General features: G+C 61.2%; 3 protein-coding genes across 5 annotated transcripts; 1 reads left to right on the top strand and 2 right to left on the bottom strand.

Annotated features, from left to right (window-relative positions):
* Positions 1 to 31: 31 nt before the first annotated feature.
* Positions 32 to 9685, top strand: ANO8 (anoctamin 8). 2 transcript variants are annotated; one of them, XM_032412359.1, is made up of 18 exons: positions 32 to 260; positions 1033 to 1143; positions 1272 to 1404; positions 1585 to 1723; positions 1809 to 1905; positions 2586 to 2702; positions 2782 to 2909; positions 3004 to 3165; positions 3477 to 3629; positions 3744 to 3870; positions 3990 to 4045; positions 4153 to 4227; positions 5057 to 5845; positions 6097 to 6288; positions 6417 to 6548; positions 6629 to 6739; positions 7631 to 8297; positions 9147 to 9685. In XM_032412359.1, the coding sequence occupies exons 1-18, from the start codon at positions 155 to 157 to the stop codon at positions 9509 to 9511; spliced, it is 3660 nt and encodes a 1219-aa protein (XP_032268250.1). In that variant the 5' UTR covers positions 32 to 154; the 3' UTR covers positions 9512 to 9685. The 2 variants fall into 2 exon arrangements, with proteins under 2 accessions (XP_032268250.1, XP_032268251.1); XM_032412360.1 differs by lacking the exon at positions 9147 to 9685 and adding an exon at positions 4431 to 4562 and having other exon boundaries at positions 1269 to 1404; positions 7631 to 9138.
* Positions 9686 to 12033: 2348 nt separating this feature from the next.
* On the bottom strand, positions 12034 to 19511 carry DDA1 (DET1 and DDB1 associated 1). Of its 2 annotated transcripts, none has more exons than XM_032412364.1 (5): positions 19381 to 19511; positions 14943 to 15023; positions 14655 to 14706; positions 13744 to 13805; positions 12034 to 12538 (listed from the first exon to the last, which is right to left on the bottom strand). In XM_032412364.1, the coding sequence occupies exons 1-5, from the start codon at positions 19381 to 19383 to the stop codon at positions 12428 to 12430; spliced, it is 309 nt and encodes a 102-aa protein (XP_032268255.1). In that variant the 5' UTR covers positions 19384 to 19511; the 3' UTR covers positions 12034 to 12427. The 2 variants fall into 2 exon arrangements, with proteins under 2 accessions (XP_032268255.1, XP_032268252.1); XM_032412361.1 differs by lacking the exon at positions 19381 to 19511 and adding an exon at positions 18815 to 18947 and having other exon boundaries at positions 12109 to 12538.
* Positions 19512 to 20733: 1222 nt separating this feature from the next.
* MRPL34 (mitochondrial ribosomal protein L34) lies at positions 20734 to 21882 on the bottom strand. The gene is made up of 2 exons (XM_032412358.1): positions 21634 to 21882; positions 20734 to 21395 (listed from the first exon to the last, which is right to left on the bottom strand). The coding sequence occupies exons 1-2, from the start codon at positions 21678 to 21680 to the stop codon at positions 21182 to 21184; spliced, it is 261 nt and encodes an 86-aa protein (XP_032268249.1). The 5' UTR covers positions 21681 to 21882; the 3' UTR covers positions 20734 to 21181.

Genomic DNA, 21882 nt, shown 5'->3' with positions numbered 1-21882 from the left:
AGCAGCGCTCGGGCACGCGGGGACGGCGGCCGGCGCGGGCGGGCGCGGCCTTTGTCTCCACCTCCAGCGCGCTCCGCGGCTGCACCGGCCGGATGAGCCCGGGGCCCCCCGGCGCTCGGGCCGCCCGCAGCCCCTGACCTGACCTGCCCTCGCCATGGCCGAAGCCACCTCCAGCGCCGGGGGCACGTCCCTGGAGGGCGAGCGTGGCAAGAGGCCCCCGCCTGAGGGCGAGCCTGCAGCCCCGGCGTCTGGAGTTCTGGGTATGTATGTGTGCGGCGGCTGGATCTGACAGGGTTGCAGGTGCCTGTGGTGCGCGCGGCGGCCGGACGGGGAGTGGGATTGGGGTCAGCCGTCCCGGGCCTGGAGTCCAGTCGAGGGGCCGGCTTCTCCCGGCACTGCGGCTGGGGCGGGGCCAGCGCGGCTGGGACGGTACAGGGGGCGGGGGTCCCAGCACAGAGACTCGGACACGCCCCTCCGAGAGCCCCGGCCCGGGGCTGAGCTCAGTCACCCCTTTGGGTTACCGGATCGCAGCCCAGCAGGGATGCACTTGAGAGCCTCCTCGCAGAGGATACGGAATCACGGTCCTGGGTTCGAATCCCAGCTCGCCTATGTGACCTTGCGTGCGTGACTTAAACGCCCTGGTCCTCAGTTTCCTCACCTGTGAAATGGGGGGTAAGAACCGCGCCCAGCTATGAGGACGCGTTGACATGATGTGGTGAAGCGCTCAGGGTTGCTAGTGAGCGCCCCATCGATTGTGGTTTTGGAGGCGGAGCTGGGCCTCAAGAATGAGTAAGATTTGTAAGGGAGGACCTGGGGGAAGGGCATTCCTGGAGGAGGGCCTGGCTGGTGCAAGGACGAGGAGGGAAGGAAAGGAGCCGAGGCCAAAGCTTGCAGGTCCCTGGATGCCAGACTGAGTGCAGAAGAGCCGTGGCCAGTGTGCAAGCAGGGGCTAGGGCTGGAGGCACTCAACTGGAGGCTGGGGTCCTGGTCTGGGAGTGGCCTGACCTGGGCCCTGCCCTGCCTGCCCCCTAGATAAGCTTTTTGGAAAGCGGCTTCTGCAGGCTGGTCGCTACCTGGTGTCTCACAAGGCGTGGATGAAGACAGTGCCCACGGAGAACTGCGACGTGCTGATGACCTTTCCAGGTACCTGTGCCCGCCGCCTGCCCGGTGCCCAGGTGGGCTCCCCTGAGCTGGGCTCCCCTGAGTAGGAGTCTGTAAGAGGCCTCGGACCCCTTGTGGCAAGAGCCATCAGTCCCTGTGCCCCTTGGCAGACACGACTGATGACCACACGCTGCTATGGCTGCTGAACCACATCCGCGTGGGCATCCCTGAGCTCATCGTGCAAGTCCGCCACCACCGCCACACGCGTGCCTATGCCTTCTTCGTCACCGCCACGTATGAGAGGCGAGTCTCTGTCCCTGGCCTCTCGCTGACCCTGCTACCCAGCTCCCCACCCTTCCAAGCACCAACTGTGAGGTTTAGCGCCCTGCATTTGTCCCAAGTGGCCGCCAGGTACACCAACCCTAGCTCCAGGACGGTGAGCCAGGGTCTCCCCATGACCCCACCTCCGTGTCTTCCTGGCAGCCTACTTCGAGGAGCCGACGAGCTGGGTTTGCGCAAAGCGGTGAAGGCCGAGTTTGGCGGGGGCACCCGCGGCTTCTCTTGCGAGGAGGACTTCATCTACGAGAATGTGGAGAGTGAGCTGCGCTTCTTCACCTCCCAGGTGCGGCCAGCTCTGGCTCCCAGTGCGCAGCCCTAGCCCTTGGGCTGCTCTTTCCTGTGCTCAAGCCCTGCCCTGTCCCCCGCAGGAACGCCAGAGCATCATCCGCTTTTGGCTGCAGAACCTACGTGCCAAGCAGGGCGAGGCGCTGCACAATGTGCGCTTCCTGGAGGACCAGCCAATCAGTAAGCAGGCGGGACCGACTTCCAATCACACGTGGGGAGTTGGGTGGGGCTCTTAGAATACAGCCTATCAGTGCGAGAAGGTGGGGCCTAGAGACAACCGACCAAAAAAGCTAGTGAAGTGTTGGGTGGGGCCTAGAGACATCAATCAATGGTGTGGGTGTGGGGGGGCCGGGGGGGGTCCCTAGTATAGGGGTAGGGTTTACTCCCTGGGAGGCATTTCCAAGAGACACGGTTCTCTGGGTGTGGGATAAGGTGGGGGCAGGACCATGGACAGCACTCCATGCACTGTGTGGTGAGGCCCTGGGCCTCAGTTTCCTCTCCAAGAGACCAGCTGCTCGAAGTTCACCTTCTGACGCCGGCTTTGCACCATTCCTCAGACCTTCGGAGCAGTGATCTGAGGCCAAATGGCTTTATTTAAAAACAGGGTTCCACACTGGGACCCCACCCTCCCAGGTGGATTCCTGCGCCCCCACCTGCCTGCTTCTGCACCTCCCAAATTCTGAAGGAGAACCAGATATTCTGTCCACTCAGAACTCCTCCCCTGGGAAGAGCCTCTGACGATTTAAAAGCAGGGAAAAACTGTGACTTGGGTTTCGGGCGGGGCGGGGGGGGGGGGGGGGGACTGGCCAGGCCAGGCACAGCCAGAAGGGTGGGGCCCATCCGCTCTTGTCCCCCAACAGTCCCTGAGCTGGCGGCCCGCGGGATCATCCAGCAGGTGTTCCCGGTCCACGAGCAGCGCATCCTGAACCGCCTCATGAAGTCATGGGTGCAAGCTGTGTGTGAAAACCAGCCTCTAGGTGTGGCCCCAGGTGGGGGGTGTGCGGGAGTCTCAGGAAGCGGGCAGGGCTGACCGGGACACCCCTGTGCTCCTGGCAGATGAGATCTGTGACTACTTTGGAGTGAAGATTGCCATGTACTTTGCCTGGCTGGGCTTCTACACATCAGCGATGGTATACCCAGCTGTCTTTGGCTCTGTCCTGTACACATTTACGGAGGCTGATCAGGTGCTGGGAGTGGGCTGGGCTGGGGCTGGAGTGCCTGAGACACCCTCCTCCCTGGGCCAACCTGGCTAACAGCTCAGCCTTCTGCCATCCCCAGACAAGCCGGGATGTATCGTGTGTGGTTTTTGCCCTCTTCAACGTGGTCTGGTCAACCCTGTTCTTGGAGGAGTGGAAACGGAGGGGGGCAGAGCTGGCCTACAAATGGGGGACGCTGGACTCACCTGGGGAAGCTGTGGAAGAACCGCGACCCCAGTTCAGGGTCAGTTGGGGGTGCCTGAGTCCAAGGACTCCAAGAATGAGAGGGGGAGGTGGGGGGGTTACTGCAGGGGCAAAGACAAGGTCTGAAATAGGGCTGCAGCATCAGAAAGGGTATGCCAGGTGCGGGGCTCTGCATGCTCCGAAGGAGAGGCGTGGGAAATTGCATTTGAGGGACTGGGAAAGGTAGACTAGGTGAGGGCACTGCAAAAGCAAAGGCGTGATGGAGGGAAACTGAATTCTGAGGCCTTGGGAAAGGTGTGTGGGGGCAGGGGCAGCCCCTCCGGCCTCATGCTGAGCCCCACCCTCTGCCAGGGTATCCGGCGCATCAGCCCTGTGACGCAGGCTGAGGAGTTCTACTACCCGCCCTGGAAGCGGCTGCTCTTCCAGCTGCTTGTGAGCCTCCCCTTGTGCCTCACCTGCCTGGCCTGCGTGTTTCTGCTCATGCTCGGCTGCTTCCAGCTGCAGGTGACCTCCTGCCCCCAGCCCCGGCCTTGGCCCTGACCTGGCCACTCCCGGCCCAGGTCCACTCCGGCCTGAGCCCAGATGCCAGGATGACCTGTGAACCCCCTGCCCCTGCAGGAGCTGGTGCTGAGCGTGAAAGGGCTGCCCCGTCTTGCCCGCTTCCTGCCCAAGGTAGTGCTGGCTTTGCTGGTCAGCGCGAGTGCCGAGGGCTATAAGAAGCTCGCCATCTGGCTCAACGACATGGGTACGCCCTGCAAGGGGAGGTCCTGTTGCCCTGGGGAGGAAGGTCCCTGCTGCCCTTCAGGGCCCGCGCTGCCTTCAGGGGGCCTGGGCCACCTCCTCACTCACCCCCTCGGCCCCCAGAGAATTACCGGCTGGAGAGCGCCTATGAGAAGCACCTCATCATCAAAGTCGTCCTGGTGAGTGGGGGGCCAGCAGGTGGGCAGTGAGGGCTCTGCATGGGGCACAGGAGGGGCTCCTGGGGACCGGGCAGCAGAGGGATTGCCCCCCTGCTTCCTTCCCACAGTTCCAATTTGTCAATTCCTACCTGAGCCTCTTCTACATCGGCTTCTACCTCAAAGACATGGAGCGCTTGAAAGAGGTGAGACCCCAGCCCAAGGCAGTGCCCCCCAGTGGTGGCCAGTGGGGGGCCGGACTTGGCCCAAGGGGTCCACGGGCTCTCCAGCCCCTCCCCCCCGTCCTCCATCCTTCTCTCTCTGTCCGTCCGTCCGTCCGTCCGTGTGTCCTCTCTCTGCCTGTCGCCCCCCCATCTGTCCGTCCACCTGTCCGTCGGTCCCTCCACAGCTCCTGCTCGTCCTGTCCCTGTCCCAGAGCCTCGAGCGGCAGCTTCGGGCGGTGCTGGTCCCGCTCGCGGCCCTGCGGTTCCACCTGCTCCTCCTCTCCCTCCGGGGCCTCCTGCTCATGGCCCGGGCCAAAGTAGGGGCAGATGGCGAGCCCGCAGGACCTCGCCAGGGCGGGCAGTGTGGCTGTGCTTGGGGCCTCACGCTGCCTGAGCTGAGGGTGCATGTTCCAAGGGGCCGGGGCTCTGCTGATGGGGTGCAGACGGCAGGGGCCTCCTGAGGCCCTGGGCCCCAGCTGAGCTCCCGGGCAGTGCTGCAAGCAGGGGGGACCCTGAGCCACAGCAGGGTGGAAACATGCGTTGCAACCCCAGGAGGTTGACTCGGAGCACTGTGGCCTGCTGGGCTATGGTTTGTGGCAGAGGAATGGTGGGAGAGTCTGCAGAGGTTGAGTGCTGGGGCCTCCATGTCCCGGGACATCATTACATGGGGCGGAGTCAGCAATTAGGTTCAGGGCATGTGTCTGGAAACTTGCTCCTGGAGGGCGGGTCCCCAGGCCCAGCAGCCTGCCCCGGTGCCCCGGGCTCCGCCCGCGCCCCACGTGGCCTCTCTCCTCCCCCTTCCTGCCCCCAGATGCTGGCCACTCTGCTGATCACCCGCCAGTTCCTCCAGAACGTGCGCGAGGTCTTGCAGCCGCACCTGTACCGGCGGCTGGGCCGCGGCGAGCTCGGCCTGCAGGCAGCCTGGGAGCTGGCCCGTGCCCTGCTCGGCCTGCTGAGCCTCCAGCGCCCTGCACCCCGTCGCCTCGAACCCCAGGCCGAAGAGAGTGGCAGCGGCGGCGGGGCCCGCAGGTGTCTCGGTGGGGGCTGCGGGGCACCTGAGGAGGAGGAGGAGGCTACAGTGGAGCGGCGGCCGGCAGGGGAGGGTGGGGAGGTGGGGGACGGGCCTCAGGAGGGCAAGGAGGAAGAGGAGGAGGAGGAGGAGGAGGAGGAAGATGACGAGGAGGAGGGCGAGGAGAACGGCCTCCTGGACTGTGGGCTCCGGCTGAAGAAGGTCAGCTTTGCTGAGCGAGGTGCTGGGCGGCGGCGGCCTGGCCCGGAGGCCCTCCTGGAGGAGGGGAGCCCCACTATGGTGGAGAAGGGGCTGGAGCCGGGAGTATTCACGCTGGCCGAAGAAGACGATGAGGCCGAAGGGGCTCCCGGCAGTCCTGAGCGGGAGCCTCCGGCCGTCCTGCTCCGCCGGGCTGGGGGCGAGGGCCGTGACCAGGGGCCAGATGGGGGCCCGGACCCAGAGCCTGGTTCAGGTGACTCGGGCCGGAGGCAGCGGCGGCAGAATCGGTCGTCTTGGATTGACCCACCTGAGGAGGAGCACTCACCCCAACTCACCCAGGCCGAGCTTGAGAGCTGTATGAAGAAGTACGAGGTGAGGAGGGCGTCTGAGGCCCAAGGCCAGGCCCTCAGCAGGGCAGGGCATGCGGCCTGAGGGTGGAGGTAGGGGGCGTGATGAAATGGGGCCCTGGATGTGGTTGGGAACTTGCTGGACGGGGAGCTCTGGGTCCATTCAGGAGAATCGGAGGGCGGGAGGTGGCCTTGAGAGAAGAAGGTAGTCGAAGGTAGGAGGCATCCGGGTCTGAGGGAGGGGACCCAAGGCCACACCCGGGCACCCGCCTGCAGGACACCTTCCAGGACTACCAGGAGATGTTCGTGCAGTTTGGCTACGTTGTCCTCTTCTCGTCTGCCTTCCCCCTGGCTGCTCTGTGCGCCCTGGTCAACAATCTCATCGAGATCCGGAGCGACGCCCTCAAGCTGTGCACGGGGCTGCAGCGGCCCTTCGGGCAGCGGGTTGAGAGCATCGGCCAGTGGCAGGTGTGGGGAGCGGCCGAGGACTCGGAGCCGAGGCCCGGAGGGAGTCCGGGTGCGCTGGGGAGGGGCAGGAGGCCCAGGAAGGGTGGCCGGACCCCACCTGAGCCCACCCCCGCCATGTTCCCCTGCAGAAGGTGATGGAGGCCATGGGCGTCCTGGCCATCGTGGTCAACTGCTACCTAATCGGCCAGTGTGGGCAGCTGCAGCGCCTCTTCCCCTGGCTCAGCCCTGAGGCGGCCATTGTGTCTGTGGTGGTGCTCGAGGTGGGGCCGGCGGCTGCATGGGGGAGCTGGGGGGCGGCAGGGCGTCCCCGAGCCTGCAGCCTCCTTCTCTGTCGCCTCAGCACTTCGCCCTGCTCCTCAAGTACCTCATCCATGTGGCCATCCCCGACATCCCAGGCTGGGTGGCCGAGGAGATGGCCAAGCTTGAGTACCAGCGCCGGGAGGCCTTCAAGGTACGGTCGGGGGGGGGGGGGGGGGGCTCGGTTGCCACCTGCACTCGGCGGGGCTTCTCGGCCTCGGCCTCTGCCTCGGCGGGCAGCCAGCTGAGCAGGAGGGAAAGAGGTGGGAGCCCAGGGTAATGATGAGCGCGCCGCCCGGGCCGCTCCCTCCCGGAACCCCCGGTGGCATCCAGTACCAGCCTGGCACTTGTGAACCTTTAGTCATCGCCAGCTTGCCAGCAGTGTCCTGTTTGGGGCCAGGGACACGGCGGATGCTTCCTAGAAGCCCAGCTTCTGCCACATTCCCCAGAAAGCTGCCGAGTGGGCCAAGGAGCTCACCAGGGCCAGGCGACGCTCTCCGTGATGATGGAAACATTCTGTGCCCCGTGTGATCCCTCACTACGGGGGGCCGACGGGCACTTGATGTGGGGCTGGTACAACCGAGAGACAGAATTCTTATTTTGTTTTATTTTAATCACTTAAATTGGCATTGACAAAGCCACATGTGGCTCTGGTCTGTGTCAGTCGTGACTCTGTCCCTGGTTCTCCAGAAAGCAGAGAACGGTTGAGGCCCAAGCTGTGTTTACGTTTTCCCAGTTCTTAAGACGGTGCCTGGCACATGGCTGGGGACAGCGTCGATGGCCCGTAATGTCCGTTCCCTTCTCAATTCTCAGAAAGCCCTGGCATGGATCCAGGATTGCAGTTGGTGCCTAATAAGTGGTTAGATCTCTCCCTACTTCCTCAGAGAGCCCCGGGGTGGGTCCAGGGGTGCAGCGGGTGCCCAGTAAGTGTTTGGATCTCTCCCCACTCCTGCAGAGAGCACCCGCGAGGGCCTGGGGCCTCAGCCGGCACCTGCCCACACCCCCCGTCTGCCCAGTCCCGCTAATGGCTCTGTTGCGCCCGCAGAGACATGAACGCCAGGCCCAGCACCGCTACCAGCAGCAGCAGCGGCGGCGGCGGGAGGAGGAGGAGCGCCAGCGCCACGCGGAGCACCACGCCCGGCGAGAGCGCGATGCCAGCGGCCGGGAGGAGCCTCGGGCCGAAGGCTCAGGGCTGGACCCCGCTGCCCCTGAGAAGGCCTCCGCCAAGGCCAAGGGCAGCGGGGCAGGTGGCCACGGGCAAGAGCGGCCCAAGCGCCCGGGGTCCTTGCTGGCGCCCAACAACGTCATGAAGCTGAAGCAGATCATCCCGCTGCAGGGCAAGTTCCTGTCGTCTGGGGCTGCATCCTCACTGGCCAGCGCGGGGGCTGGCCCTGCCGCCCGGCCACCCCCTGCCCAGTCACCCACGGGTAGCGACACCCGCCTGCCAGCCTTCCTCAGCTTCAAGTTCCTCAAGTCGCCTGAGACCCGGCGGGACCCAGAGCGCAGCCACTCACCACCCAAGGCCTTCCACGCCGGCAAGCTCTTCCCTTTCGGCGGGGCCCGGGCTGATACCGGGTCCAACGGGGCAGGTGGGCAGGCCCGGCTGGACGGGACCCCCGGCGGTGGAGGAGGCCGAGGCCAGCGGAGTGGGCCGATGGACGAGGCCGCGGCTGAGGAGCCGGACGCCCCCCGGCCCGAAGAGGAAGGCTCAGGTCACAAGCTTTAACTCGGGGGTGGGGACTCTGGGCCGGGCTCGGCGGGAAGGGACGGGGTGGCCAGGCCTGGGGAGAGGGGCTGAAGGGGACAGAGGAGGCCCGGTCTCTGGTACCGGCTGGGAACCTGGGTATGTGGTACGTGGAGCCTCTCAGTCAAAGCCTGCTCAGTGTCTCCAGGACCCCGACAGCCAAAGCCCCCTGTCCTAGTGCCCCTCCCAGGGCACCCTGCCCACCGTGCTCTGGGGCCAGGAGAGATGAAGAAGGCTTCTTCACCACCTGGCCCAGCCTCTCCTGCCCCTATGATAAGGCCCCACACCCAGCTCACTCTGGGGGGACTGGACCCCCCCTCCCCCCAGGCCTCTATGCAAGTCCCCACCCTGCAGCCCAGCTGTTCAAGGAGGCCTCCCTTGGAGGTGGGGGCTGGAGCTGCCCCCACCTGGGGAACTCGGGGTGCTCGGCCACAGGCTGCACCCACATCCATGCTGAGCAAGAGGTGCCAGCCTCACGGCCCCCCACCCCCACCTTGCCGGTCCCAACCCCAGCCCAACCCAGCCCCAGGCTCCAGCAGCTCATCCCCCAGGGAGCCCAAGAGGTGGCAGCTGCAGCACCAGGGACGCAGGTCAGAAATCAGAGGGACTTCCTCAGATTGTCCTCTCCCCATGATGGGGAAGGGCCCAGTGCCCAGAGGCAGGGGAGGCACCAGAAGACGCCCACCCCTTGTCACTGATCAGAAGCAATAAGGCCCTCCATGTGCCTGGAAGCCCGGGAGGGAGCGCGGGCAGGGTCTGAGCGGGGTCCGGCGGCGGGGGCGGCACCCCCCCGGAACGGCCCCTCTCGCCTCCGCAGGGACAGCGCTGGCCCCCGTGGGCGCCCCTGCCCTCCGCACCCGCCGCAGCCGGAGCCCCGCGCCGCCGCCAACGCCGCTGCCCCGGCCCCCGACGCCGCCCGCAGGCTGCTGGCAGTGGGACGGGCCGTGGGGCTGCGGGGGTGACGGCACCGCCCCCCGCCAGGCCCCCGCCCCCGCCGCCGCCGAGTGCCCGCCCTGCGCCCTCGCCGGGCCCCCGCCCGCCCCGCAGCCCCTGCCGGGGGACGCCAGCTTCTACAGCCTCCCGCCCCCGCCGCTGCCGCCCACCTCCGAGCTCCCCGAGGCCCCGGCGCCCTCGCCCAGCCCCAGCCCCCAGGCCGTGTGCTGGCCCAGCGGCTGGCATTAGCTCCGCCCGCCCGCCCTGCCTTCCTGTTCTCATATGCAATATCAGTCCGTGGACCGGGGCGGCGGCCGCCACCCAGAAAACGCGCTTCGGCCCGACGGCTCCCAGTATTGGCTGCCCTGTCCTGGGGCAAGGCCGGGGACCGGCCCGCCCCCCACACCCCCGCCATCTGCCGTTTTCCTTTCGACTTGGATGGGGAAAACGAAAGGAAACCCCAAAAAACCAACAGAAAACACACAGAATAGGCGATTATTTATTTGTTTTTAATTTATTTTGTCATATTTTTGTAAAACGGCAGAAATGCAATAAAAAGTATATTTCAACAGTGCTCGAGGACAGAGCAGTGGAAGGGGGATCAGGGGGCCCAGTGACTTGTAGTTGGTGCTGGCTTTGGGGGGGACCTAGCAGGCCTAGGGTGGGTGCCCCTCCCATCCCCAAGCCTCCTCCTAAGAACTGGGTCTTGAGGCCACAGATGGAAAACTCCAGACTGCACCAACTCTGAGTCGGCCCAGATTTGGGGGCCAACTCCAGGCCTGGGTCCCCTGGGAGGAGATGCAGAGCCTCAGGCCCTGGCTTCAGCCTCCTAGACAAAGGAAGAAATCTCAAAAGTGTTGGAAAGACTCAGCAGTTTGGGTACCAGGCCTGGGTTCTGAGTTGGCCTTGGCCCTGCAGGGGGACAGAGGTGACACAGTCCTCTTCGCCCCACTTTCTGGCATAACTGCCCCCCACCCCAGGCTGCCATCTGAAGAGCCACACGCAGTGGAAAGAACTTGGGGTAGGAAAATCAGAAGGCACCTGGCACCGGAGTCTGATGTTGAGGGGATGGCACATTCGGGGATGGAATTGGGGAGTGGCTGGGACGCCCCACTGTGGGACCGCTGTCAGACCCGAGTTGCTGGGACTCTTCGTTGTGTGGTCAGGAATGGGACGCGGCCCCTCCCCCTGCCCCAAGCATGTCCACAGCTAAAGGCTCAGAGCCTGATGCGCCCTGCTCCATGGCTGGGGGAGCCCAGGGGAGCCAGCGTGAGGAAGGGGCACTTCGGAGGGCTGCGAAAGAAACCAGGGTTCACTGGAGGCAGGGCAGCAGACTGTGCAAAGGCACAGAGGTGTGGGAAGGCAGAGTTTGGTGTCTGAAGGAGCAGAGGAATAAGGGGGCGGTCCCAAAGGCAGGAGAGGTGGGCAAAGGCTGGCCGAGGAGCCTGCACTCCGGAGACCTCAGTGGGCCCTGGCCATGGGACCCCTGCCTGAGCCATGGATGACACTGACAGACGAACCCAGTCCCTCAAGGGCCAGAGAGGTGAGGGCAGGGGTGCCACCGGCTCCCACTGTCCTGCGGCCTTTGAAGCTGAACCGTACTAATAATCAGCGACACCACGTGCCTGCCTAGGGGCAGACCCAGCCCTGGGACTGGGGATCCCAAGGCATCTAGAACCTCTGGGCACTCAGCCCACCACAACACTACCGAGGTCAGCCTGTATTTTGTGAGCACCTGCCTTGTGACCACAGGGACTCAACATAGTGTAAATGCCGCCCACAGCTGGGAGGAAAAGCCCCTTGGCCCCACGGCACAGTTAGGTGGTAAACCCCAGAACCTTCCACCGTGGGAGGCGCTGGGTGGCCCAGGCCCGAGCGGTCTGGCTCAGGCAGGGAGCTCCACAGTGATAATCTGGAGTTGGCGCCCCCTAAGGCCTGGTGTTCCTTCCAGCTCCATGGCCCAACCCCCCACTCCCCCCAAAGCCACAGCACTCAGCTCCCAGACCACAGCCCCCACTTGGGGCTGCTGTGGGGGGAGAAGCAGTGTTCCCCTTGGCCCCAGGCCCAGCGTTTGAAGCCTCAAACCTTCTGCCTGGAGCCTGAATGCCCCCTACGTCTCCAAACTCAGGCCCAAACCCAGCCTAGCTGACAGCCCGTGAGTGGCTGTGTGTAACTCGCCGACCAACAGCCCCTGGGCTGGGTGTTCCTCGCAGCTCCATGTGCCTCGTCTCTGAACCAGGGGCACTTGAGGCCAGGCCACCTGGGCTGTCTCCGCGGTGGCTGGTGGGCATGCCACCCTGACCCAAGGCATCCAGGGCGTGGGGTTGACCACAGTTATATCCTTGGCGACATGGACCATCTCTCAGGGGTGTCCTGGTCCTCCAGGACACCTTGACAGGTGAGGCATGGGGGTGGGTCCGGGTAGGTCTTGGCTCTGAGCGAGGTGGCCACAGCAGGCCCATGAGAGAATCCAGCGGGTCCCAGGGCCCTGGCACGTGGGGGCCCTTCTTGGCTCCTCTTGGTGATGATGAGACGACTCTCAGTAGCTCCGTCCTCTGGGGCTGAGGCACACGGAGCAAAGACGCGAGGTCGAGTAGGAAAGATCCTTTTATTGGGGTGGACACGGAGCACGCACTAGTCCATGATAAAATGACTTAAGAGAAAGATCCGGAAATGCCGACTTCTCCCCCTGGCACACATTCAGAGCAAAGCCTGGGCACGGAATAGGTCCCAGCCAAGTCTTTAAGGCCCGGACTGGAGAGTAGGAGCAGGGAGAAGGGCTCCCACCCATGCTGCCGGGCTACAGCAGGGCCCCGGCGCTAGACCCTTGCAGACACGCTCTGGTTTTTCCGGAGAACTGGGGTGGAGGGGGTGGGGGGCAAAAGGGGGATCTGGGAGGGGGGGTTGTGAATAACAATGTTGTTTTTTAAAAAGCATCTACCAACATCACACTACTGGGTCTGACGTCCCCTTTAACCATCGCTTGGTACATTTTACAGCATAAATAAAAACTCAAGGAAAATAAATACATCGGCTCCTATGAGGTTGGAAGTGGTATGGATGGTTGGGTGTGGGTGGGCCGTGGGGGGGAGGGCGGGGGGCGCTTACACAAGGCGGGCGGGCGAGGAGCAGACAAGACAGGAGGCGCCTGTGGGGGAGTGAGTCTTAAGTGTCCTCGTGCATGTCCGGGCTGTCGGTCCGTGCGACCTTGCGGGGGGGCGCCGAGCTCTCACCCTCAAGGTCCACTTGCTCCTGGTCTCTCTTCTTGGCGGCGTTCTGTGAGGAAGGAGAAGGGGTGTAAATCTTCACTCAGGTGAGCCCCTGAAATCCTGTTGCTGGGCTGAAGTGGGGCAGTCAACCCAGGGCCCCCCCCGCCCGCCAGACCTCCCTCACTCAGCCACAGTCTTCGGGGCCACCGGCCTGAGACTGCCAGGCATTTCCTGGGCACTGTGAGGAGTCCCCACCGCTGGCAATGTCCCACACACCATCCAAAATGCCTGGGGGTAAAAAGCACTCAGGAGCCACCCGGCAGGACGTTCATTGCCACAGAAGAGGAAAAGTGGGCCTGCGTGGGAAACTCTCCTTTTCCCCCCAGTGGAAAGCAAGGTCTGCGGGGTAGGGCAGGAGGACAAGGTGGGCTCAGCAGCTTTAGATTTTTTCTGAGCAGTCACTTCATCATGGGGGCCCCTCCAGCCTGGCCCAGAGCAGGTCACTGTCTGATGTTCAATGTTAGGCAAAAAAACCCCAAATGGACTATGATGCAGAACACATACACATCTGCATTCAAGAAAAAGAAAAAATGGGGGCACCTGGGTGGCTCAGGCGGTTAAGCATCTGCCTTCGGCTCAGGTCATGATCCCAGGGTCCTGGGATCGAGCCCCGTACCTGGCTCTCTGCTCAGCAGGGAGCCTGCTTCTCCCTCTCCCTCTGCCCCTCCCCCTGCTTGTGCTCTGTCTCCCGCTGTCTCTCTCTCTCTCTCAAATAAATAAAATCTTTAAAAAAAAAAAAAAAGAAAGAAAGAAAGGAAGGAAGAAAATGAAAAAATGTCCTGTCAGAAAGGCAGCCTCAGAGGGGAGATGGGGGTGCGGCTTCTCACTGCAACTACACCCATTTGTATCTCCTAGAATTGTCACCATGTGTACATTTCAGCATTGAACAAAGACTCTAGGTAATAACATACTGGTCTGTCTGCCGCCAGGGCCGCGCGGGAAGGCTGTGGGTAGCCTGGCCTCTGTGCTACCCGGGCCTCGGTGCCTCCTGACAAGCCCTGGCCCATCCCCGAGCACCAGAACCCTATGGCCTCCGCACAGCCGTGCACTCCTCTGAAATGCTTTTCCCTCCCCTGGATGGCCTGGCAAACTCCGATTCAGCCGTCAAACACCTGGTCTCCCAGCCACCTGTGTCCTTCCCCCACTTAGCGCCCCCCCCTGCTGGCCACCATGGTCCCCACGAGTTCTAGCACCTGACCCCACGTGCCTTACCTTTTTGTCCCATTGCTGATGTAAGTAGCGCAAAAGGATGTTTGTCTTTTCTGTCACAATGACTGAGGAGAAAAGGCAGAGAAAGTTGCAGGCAGAGGCTGCAGGTGACCCAGTCCCCACCCCGGCCTGCACTGCCCCTCCCAGGGCAGGCGCTCACCCCTCCCTGGTCTCCCACCCGTCTCTGCCCTGGGTGGCCTGGCTGGGGCTCCAAGTCTGCACCCCCAGCACAGGGGATTTCGGGAAGCCTAGTGTTTTTGCTCTGAAATACAAAGCTACTACCAGGGGCCCAAGCCCACTGCTCCACCTGGGCCCCTGCTTTCTTGGGAGAGACCAAATCTTCTGCCACATGTGGGAGTCCACCCCCAGGTGGGGGAATGAGCCCCAGCACACAGGTCCGGGCAGATCAGGAACACAGATCTATACAGCTGTGCCCCAGTGACCACAGAACCCACCATGCAGGGTCCAGATAGCTTCTTCGTCACAATTAAAATAAAACACCACAACCACAATAACGCTGGGGTCCTCCTGCTCTGCAGGCTCTGTGTCTTTCTCTGCAGGCCCCTCCACCTGGTCGCCCCTACCTCCCTGAGCTGCCTACCCGAGGCTGGGCGGGATCCCCTCCCACAGTACAGTCGTCTTGGGGTCTGTGACATGGTGCTGGCAGGGGACACCCAAAATTATGGGAGACGAAGGGGAGAGGGCTGGTGAGCAGATGAGGGCTACGGAGGACCCCCTTGGGGCTGGATGTGGATGCCAGCATGTGGAGATTTGGAGGGTCCCAGAGCAAGCGAGGCTTTCCATTACTCCCAAGGGCTGGGTGCTGACTGGCATCCCCTGGGTCACCACCTACACTGCCCTGCGGCCCTTGCCCTCAGCAGCCAGGTTGAGACAGACTGACAGAGGCCACTTACTCTGTTCGGATGGGTACTCCCGCGTGGGCAGGTAGACTGAGGGACGTCGGTTCTGCAGGAGAGTTGGGAAGACATGGGTTAAGAGAGCCCGTAGGCTGACGAGGGCCCCCAACCCTTCAACTGGGCACCCACCCTCCAATGAAGATAGAACAATGTGTAAAGATGTCGGATGGGGCCGGGCTTAAAGACCAGCCTCTGTTCCTAGCAAGACCCTGATGGGGTGTACACATCACCCCCGTCCCCCTGGCAGCTCCCCGACCCCGTCCAGTGCCCGGAGCATGCACTCACCGAAGCTTTGCACACAGAGTCAGCATGAAATCGACTAAAATTGCTTTTGTTGTAGACAGGCAGTCCTTTCAAAAAATCTGCCTAGAAGACAGGGAAGATGGTAAGTGAGACCAGGCAGCAGGCCAGGCCGCCCCTGGAGTTCCCGTGAGACTGGGCTTCCAGGTTGACGTCCAGTTTCCGTCTCTGTGTTCTTTTAAGTTTTCCAGAACACACCTGTAAGTTGGCTACCTGATGTGCACCCTGGGATGACCAGGAAAAAGTAACTAGCCCTGGGAGAAGTGAGCGTTCTCTTTTGGGGTCCTCCCAACAGCCCTGTAACCAGGTAAAAGGTGGGACAACTGAGGCTCAGTGAGGACAGGCCATTTGGTTAAAGTCTGGAGCAAGCAGCAGGGTGGGAAGTCAGACCCGGGCCCAGACCTGCCCTCTACGCTTGCTGAATATTAAACTCCTGGTCTTGTTTCCATTTATCCACCTTGATAGAGACTTGGCTTGGGGAAAGACTCATTTACCCCAAAAAACCCTGTGAGCCAGAGTGACAAGAAACAGGGGTGAGGGAGCAGGGGCCTGGGTGAAGAGGAGAGGGTGGCCAGGACACAGGGTGCCGCTCTACAGAAACCAGAGCTCAGGGGCAACTGAGCTCCCAAGTTCTTTTTTTTTCTTTTTTCTTTTTCTTTTTTTTAGCTCCCAAGTTCTAAGAAAACTCAGAAATCCAAGTCTTAATGTGCCCTTGCCAGGTTTTTCAAGTTGGCTGGGCTTTTTAGAAAATGCTGTGTGGACCAGAGCAAACAGGTGTGTGAGCCGCTCCTGGGGCCCACTGACACGGAGGCTGCCCTGCGAAGGGAGAATGCCCTGTCCTCGGTGCGGAGCCTGGCCCCTCACCGGGACGGCCGGGTTTCGCAGGCCCAGGCGGCTGCCGGGAGCCAGCAACAGAATTCATTCACAGGCCTGACTCGTCAAAAGTCCTTTTTCCTTGACACTCTGGCCTGAGCTGGGCAAGAAAGGGCGAGGTTTTTGGAGGGGAAAGGCCCTGACTCTGGGAAGGAGGTGACTCTCAGCCGTAAGATGAGGGCAAGAAAGGCTGACGAGAGCCATGTCCACCTCAGGAAACTGAGGCACGAGAGCCTGAGGGATGCTCAGGGAGGGATGACGGCTGAGAGCTTCGGGTAGGGAGTGACTTCTCAGCAGAACAGGAGGGCAACGCTGTCATCAGGCCTGGAGTGGGGCATCTGGGGAGGGATTCCCCACGTGGCCCTCCAGGGGCTGGAGTCACTTCATAATAAAGATGAGGAAGTTGAGGCAGAAGGGTCACATGGTACTTGTCTGAGATCACCCAGCCCCAACAAGAAAACAAGGAAGCAGATTGAACCCAGGTTCACCCAACCTCAGAGGTCAAGCTCTTTGTGTTACATGCCAGGCCAGTGCCTCAGTTTCCCCGTCTGAAAACCAAGGGCCCAGAGCCCCTGCAGGCTACATTAACCCTGCTTTGGGAGATCCATCCCCATACCTGAGCCCAAGCTAAGCAACCTCAGGGAAGCAGCCCTTCAGGTGATCCCCCACCACCCTCTAGGGCAGGCAGGAACAGGTGTCCTCACCTCTGTGGGAATCAGTCCTTCCTCTACTGGGCCCTAGCAAGACCGTGGCAGTATGGACCAGCAAGGGAAGCTGGAATGTGGATGGGCCTCCCACTTCCACCCAGGAAGCGGCCCTCACATCTGTGTGATCTACTGCCCTGGAGATAGCTCAAAGCCCCTCAAACTTGCCTCGTCCATCCCAGGACCCCTGCCCCAACTCCACCTGACTATGGGGCCAGCTTCATCCATCCAGCAAGGCTTTCCTCAGGCTCCTACTATGTCACAGGCCCGGCACCAGGGCACTGGGGTAAGCCACAATGGAGCTGCTCTTGGCCCCGGGAAGCACCCCGTACACAAGGACACAGGTGTAAATCCAAGAGCTGTGCAGTGAATGCAGAGTGACCATGAAGACAGGGTGCTGTGAGATGACATGAGACCCAGAACAGCACTGGGGAAAGATGTGGCTGATCTGGAGGATCAGGAAGGGCTGCCCTGAGGCAATGATGCAGGCACGGAGACCTGACGGGTGAGGAGGAGCTTCTGTTCCTGCTCAAACCCTTCCACAGGCCTGGCTCGACTTGGCCTATGCTGTCCTCCTCCCACAAACCCCCTCCGTCTCCGCTGGGGCTGTGCCATCCTCCCAGAATGCCCCTCCTTTCTCCCTGTGGGAAACACCCACCAACCTTTCCACCCAGCTCAAAATCCCCCTCTGCCCCTTTCCTCTCTCCACACCTTGGAAACCTCTGCCAGAGCCAAGATCACACCCCAGCGAGGTCATCTGTTTACACATCCACCTCCCTTGCTGGACTGGCTCCTCCCTGAGGGCAGAGGGCAGGGCAGGGCTGTGTCAATCCTGGACCCCTGGCAGGGCTCATATGGAGCCAGGCGGCAGAATGGTGAGAGGTGCGGGAGCCCCACACGTGCACTCAATCCTGGCCGGGCCCCTCACTGGCTGTGTGACCTGGGGGAAGGGACCTCCCACCCTGGAAAGAGCTTCTCACAGAGCTCCCTTGAAGGCCAACTGTTAGCATCAATGCGTTTGTGCTGAATAAATGAATGAAGACAGTATGACCAGTACTTCCTGTCAGCTAAGCAGGAAAACGAGGCCTGAGACACAGGGGAGAAATCCTCACTCCAGCCAGACAAATCCTAGCCACAGCTGGGCCCAGAAGCTGTCCACTGCCTCAGCAAACACTCACTGAACATGTGTGTGCCATCCCTGCACAGGCAGCCCACGAGTGACCCATCTAAAAGGAGATGAAAGGAAAAGGTGTGCCAAGAGAGGAGAGACAAAGGGCCTCCTGAAGTCAGGAAGGGCTCCTCTGAGGAGGTGATGTTCACAGGAAGAACATTCCAGGCAGAAGGAGCAGCAGGTGCAAAGGCCCTGGGGTAGAAGGGACTTAAGAGTATGAGGACATGAAAACAAGGCCAGTATGGCTGGAGCTTGCAGAGGGAGGAGTAAAGAGGGTAGAGATGAGGTCACAGAGGTGGACAGGGGCTTTGGGGGCTGAGGGGGAAGCTGGGGTTTCATCTGGGTTACAAAAAGCCCCTAGAGTATCTCATATGCTAGAAAGTGGTATAATGAGATTTACATTTTAAATTACAAGCTCCCTCTGGTTTCCAGGTGAATTACAGACTGCCAACAGGGCAGGCTGGAGGTAAGGAGACTGGGGCGGTGACTGGGGCAGGCATCCAGGCAGGAGCTGGCAGTGCCTGGACCAGGGTCGGCAACTGTGGATGAATTCACCATGCATTCTAGAGGCAAAGCCATCAGAACTTCTTATGGACGGGACATAGGGGATGAGACTGCAGCAATGAATCAAGGACAACACCCAGGCTTAGGGACCCACATGCTAAGAACCCACTTTCCCATCTCCTTCTTTTGCCTATCCCCCACCACATACCATGAGCTATAGGCTGTGGGCTGGGACCCTGGGTCCAGCAACAATGGGGCTTTGACTTGCCCTGACTAAAGCTTGCATCACCCGTCAGTTCTGGGGATGCCAAATAGTGGGGGATGGGGGGGCCTTGAGCACAACTCTGATGCCAAGTCACCATCCCACTTTACAGGGTCGGGGACAGAACCCCAAAGAACCATTATAGCCAAATCCCAGGATGAGCAAGTGGCCCAACCAGCTGGCATTATTCCCACTTAAAGATGAGAAGCCAGCTGGGAAAAGATGCCACCAGCCCCAAGTCACCCAGCTCATCTGTTGATGAGCTGTGAACTGTCCTAAGCCCTTCATGACATCAGTTCTCTGAACTGCCACAACCTTATCAGGTCTGGACTATTGCTGCTACCTCCATTTAACAGGGAAGGGGGCTGGGGATAAGAGAGACGAAGCTGCTCTGTCCTAGGGGCAGGTCGGGCCCGGAATGCTGGGGGTGGGATCAGGGCTCTGGGGGACCTGAGCAGTTGTGATGTCGCACTTCCTTTGGCGACAAAGCCCCACATGTCACGATGTCAAGCCCCCTCCCCCGCCCCAACGCCCAGGCCGGGCTCCCAAACCCTCCTGAACTAGAGAGACCCAGGCTCGGCATGCCGAGAACGAGGCCTGAAATGGGGGTCTCGGGGACCCCACCCCCACCCATTTCCGGCGGAGCAGCGACCCGGAAATGAATGGATTGTCAGGGCCTGGAAGCCTAGATGGGGTCAGGGGTCGGAGAGAAGGCGCCGGGGAAGGGTCAGCAGGAAGCTCACAGCAGGGTCCCGAGGTTGAAGGTTATAGGGCAGAGCGAGGGGCGGGGCGGGGCCTGAAGGGGCCGGGCAGGGAGGTGAGGGGCTTCAGGGATTACTAGAGGTGGGTGGGCCCGCGGCGCCATTTTGTCGAACGGAGGGGGAGTACGGGCCCAGCAGCCTCTCTCACCATCTTCTGTTCCCTCCGTCGCTGCCTCAGCCACCGCCTCAGCAGCCGCCGCCGCCACCACAGCCGCCTTCTTAGCCGCCGCCGCACAGTAACTTCCAGCCACGGCACAGCCCACACTGATGGCGCCACCGCCCCCCGCTCATTGGCCGGCCCTCTAGCCCCGCCCCCAGAATAGCGGCCTCTGCGCGCTCCCATTGGCCAGACCCCGCTAAGTCACGCGTCCATTGGGCACCACACCCCCTCCCTTCGTGGTCAAGTTCGGTTGAGGAAGCAAAACCCCGCCCGGGAATTGGAAGCGAAGGCAGCAAAATCCGGAAGTGGGCGGAGGCCATGCCCTTGAAGCCTCTTGGGATTTGTAGTTCACAACTCCGGGAGGTTCCGGAGATCTCTTTTTCTAGTGTTTACTTCACTTTTTAATACGGTGTCTCAAGGAGTTTCCACAGCAGTCCCGGAAGAGAGGGACCTACCGTAACACCCCCAGCATCCTCTCCAGGGTCCTAACCTTAGGTGTCGGCATATCTAAACTGCTCTGCACTTGCTGCTTCCTATCTTTGAACTGGCAGCTCAGATTCTCTTGTTCATATGCCCCCGTGGCTCCCCAGTCCCCCAAGGATCCAGTCCCATCCCCTTGGCCCCGAATTTTGAGACCCTCCGGCCTCTCTCATCCACCTTTTATCCTGACCCCTGGGTCTAATCCTTTCTCCCTTTGGGCCCTCCCAGGCCCTGCTACGTCTTTCAGGAAGACTTCTCTGACTACATTCTTCCCAAGTGCAAGCCAGGTGAAACTTCTTCCGGGCTCCCACAGCCCTTACGATCCTCCTCTCAGCCCTGACTCCGCTGTCTCCAAACTGCCTGGGTACAAATCAAGTGCTCCTCCCCTTGGCACCCAGTACATAGGAAGTACTCAGCGGGGGCGCCCGGGTGGCTCAGTCGTTAAGCGTCTGCCTTTGGCTCAGGTCATGATCCCGGGGTCCTGGGATCGAGCCCCGCATCGGTCTCCCTGCTCTGCGGGAAGCCTGCTTCTCCCTCTCCCACTCCCCCTGCTTGTGTTCCCTCTCTCGCTGTGTCTCTCTCTGTCAAATAAATAAATAAAATCTTAAAAAAAAAAAAAAGTACTCAGTAGTACTAGGTGAAAGCTACTGAGTATTATTATTCCAACAATGCAGCAAAGGAGAAATAAGCACCTCATCTCGTAGGAGCCAAATGAGCTTCAGAGGGCTAAGGCCTTGCTCAAGGTCACACAACCCATCCCCAAGGAGCAGGAGGATTCAAACCCTAACTCCCCACAAGCCTTCCCAGACCTGTGAAAAATAATGACATATATAAGACAAATGGAAATTTGAACATTTATTAGACAATATTAAGGAATTGTTAACCATTTTTTAGGGGTGAAAAGTTTTGTGATTATGTTTTAAAGAGTCCTGTTCTTGGAGAGATGCATTCTGAAATACAGAAGAAATAACCCAATGCCTGAGATTTGCTCCCAAATAACACAGGAGGGGGCAGGTGGGTTGTGGGTAATTGGTGGTCAGAGCTGTGTACTGAGTACACAGGGTTCATTGTGGACTATTGCCGTATGTTCGACATTCTTCCTAATTCAATAGCGCAGAAAGGGACTAGGCAAGGTCTGACTTCCTACTCCCACTCAGTCCAACCCCAGACATTCCCCCCGGGGGCCGACTCCACAATTTGAGGAGCGCTCATGTCTGAGTTGTCCCGGCTCCCCATAAAAACAACGGCAGGAGAGGTCCCAGGAGAGAGAAATGCTCTAATGGGGGTCCTGCCGGCAGCTTCGCGCTCCTTAATGGCTCAGCGACTTGCGGCCTTTGTGCATGCGGCGAAGGATGACCTGGACGCCGGACGGTGTGCTCAGGCGCCGGATCCAGCCGTGTTTGTGCTTGCGTTTGATGTTGCTCGGCTGATACTCGTTTCCACGCGCCTTTCCCCGGGTCTGCTGTGTGGCGAGGAGTCCCCAGGAGTCGGGGAGCCCCAGCCAGGCGCGGGGCTGGAGCCAACTGCGGGGGGAATAGAGATGGCGAGGAAGGTCAGAGGGGGCACTCTGTGACTTCGGCGTGACGTCCCACCACTCTGAGCCCAGCTCCCCTATCCGTGCCGGGACGGAGCCTGGGCTCAAGGAGCGGCTCCATCAAGGCGCAAGGCGTTCGCAAGTCATATTGTCAGTAAACAGGTGACACCAGCCCCCGACACCGCCCTTATTTCCAGATTTGGGGAAGGGACCCCGTGAGGATTCACCTAACGCGACCCAACTGGCGACCTACGGATCCGATCAAGAAAGCCATGTCCAGCCGCCGGTCGCGACGTCCCCACGCCCGCTATTCCAAAGCGAATAGGCTCTGCAGCTGCGAACGAAACTTCTGGGAAATGTAGTTTCTCCTTCGGCGGGAGGCCGCGTGGCCTCCGGGTCCTCCTGGAGTGGTAGTTCTGCGCCTGCGTCCCATCCGCAGGAGCGTCCTTACCTGCAAGGGAGTGTAGTTCCTCATG

The sequence above is a fragment of the Phoca vitulina genome, unplaced genomic scaffold, assembly GCF_004348235.1.
Source record: "Phoca vitulina isolate PV1807 unplaced genomic scaffold, GSC_HSeal_1.0 scaffold13, whole genome shotgun sequence".
Classification (NCBI taxonomy): Eukaryota; Metazoa; Chordata; class Mammalia; order Carnivora; family Phocidae; genus Phoca; species Phoca vitulina.
Note: the sequence above shows the minus strand (reverse complement) of the source record. Positions and strands in the feature narration are given on the sequence as shown.

Bases quoted from the DNA above. Each gene is read 5' to 3' on its own strand.
- ANO8 (XM_032412359.1), top strand. From the start codon at position 155: ATGGCCGAAGCCACCTCCAGCGCCGGGGGCACGTCCCTGGAGGGCGAG. The intron at 1,144-1,271 runs GTACCTGTGCCC...GCCCCTTGGCAG, and splicing joins CGTGCTGATGACCTTTCCAG to ACACGACTGATGACCACACG. The intron at 3,166-3,476 runs GTCAGTTGGGGG...ACCCTCTGCCAG, and splicing joins AACCGCGACCCCAGTTCAGG to GGTATCCGGCGCATCAGCCC.
- DDA1 (XM_032412361.1), bottom strand. The intron at 13,806-14,654 runs GTAAGTGGCCTC...TTTTCTCCTCAG, and splicing joins GGAGTACCCATCCGAACAGA to TCATTGTGACAGAAAAGACA. The intron at 12,539-13,743 runs GTAAGGCACGTG...CCTTCCTCACAG, and splicing joins ATCAGCAATGGGACAAAAAG to AACGCCGCCAAGAAGAGAGA.
- MRPL34 (XM_032412358.1), bottom strand. From the start codon at position 21,680: ATGGCTTTCTTGATCGGATCCGTAGGTCGCCAGTTGGGTCGCGTTAG. The intron at 21,396-21,633 runs GTGAATCCTCAC...TTCCCCCCGCAG, and splicing joins CGCCAGTTGGGTCGCGTTAG to TTGGCTCCAGCCCCGCGCCT.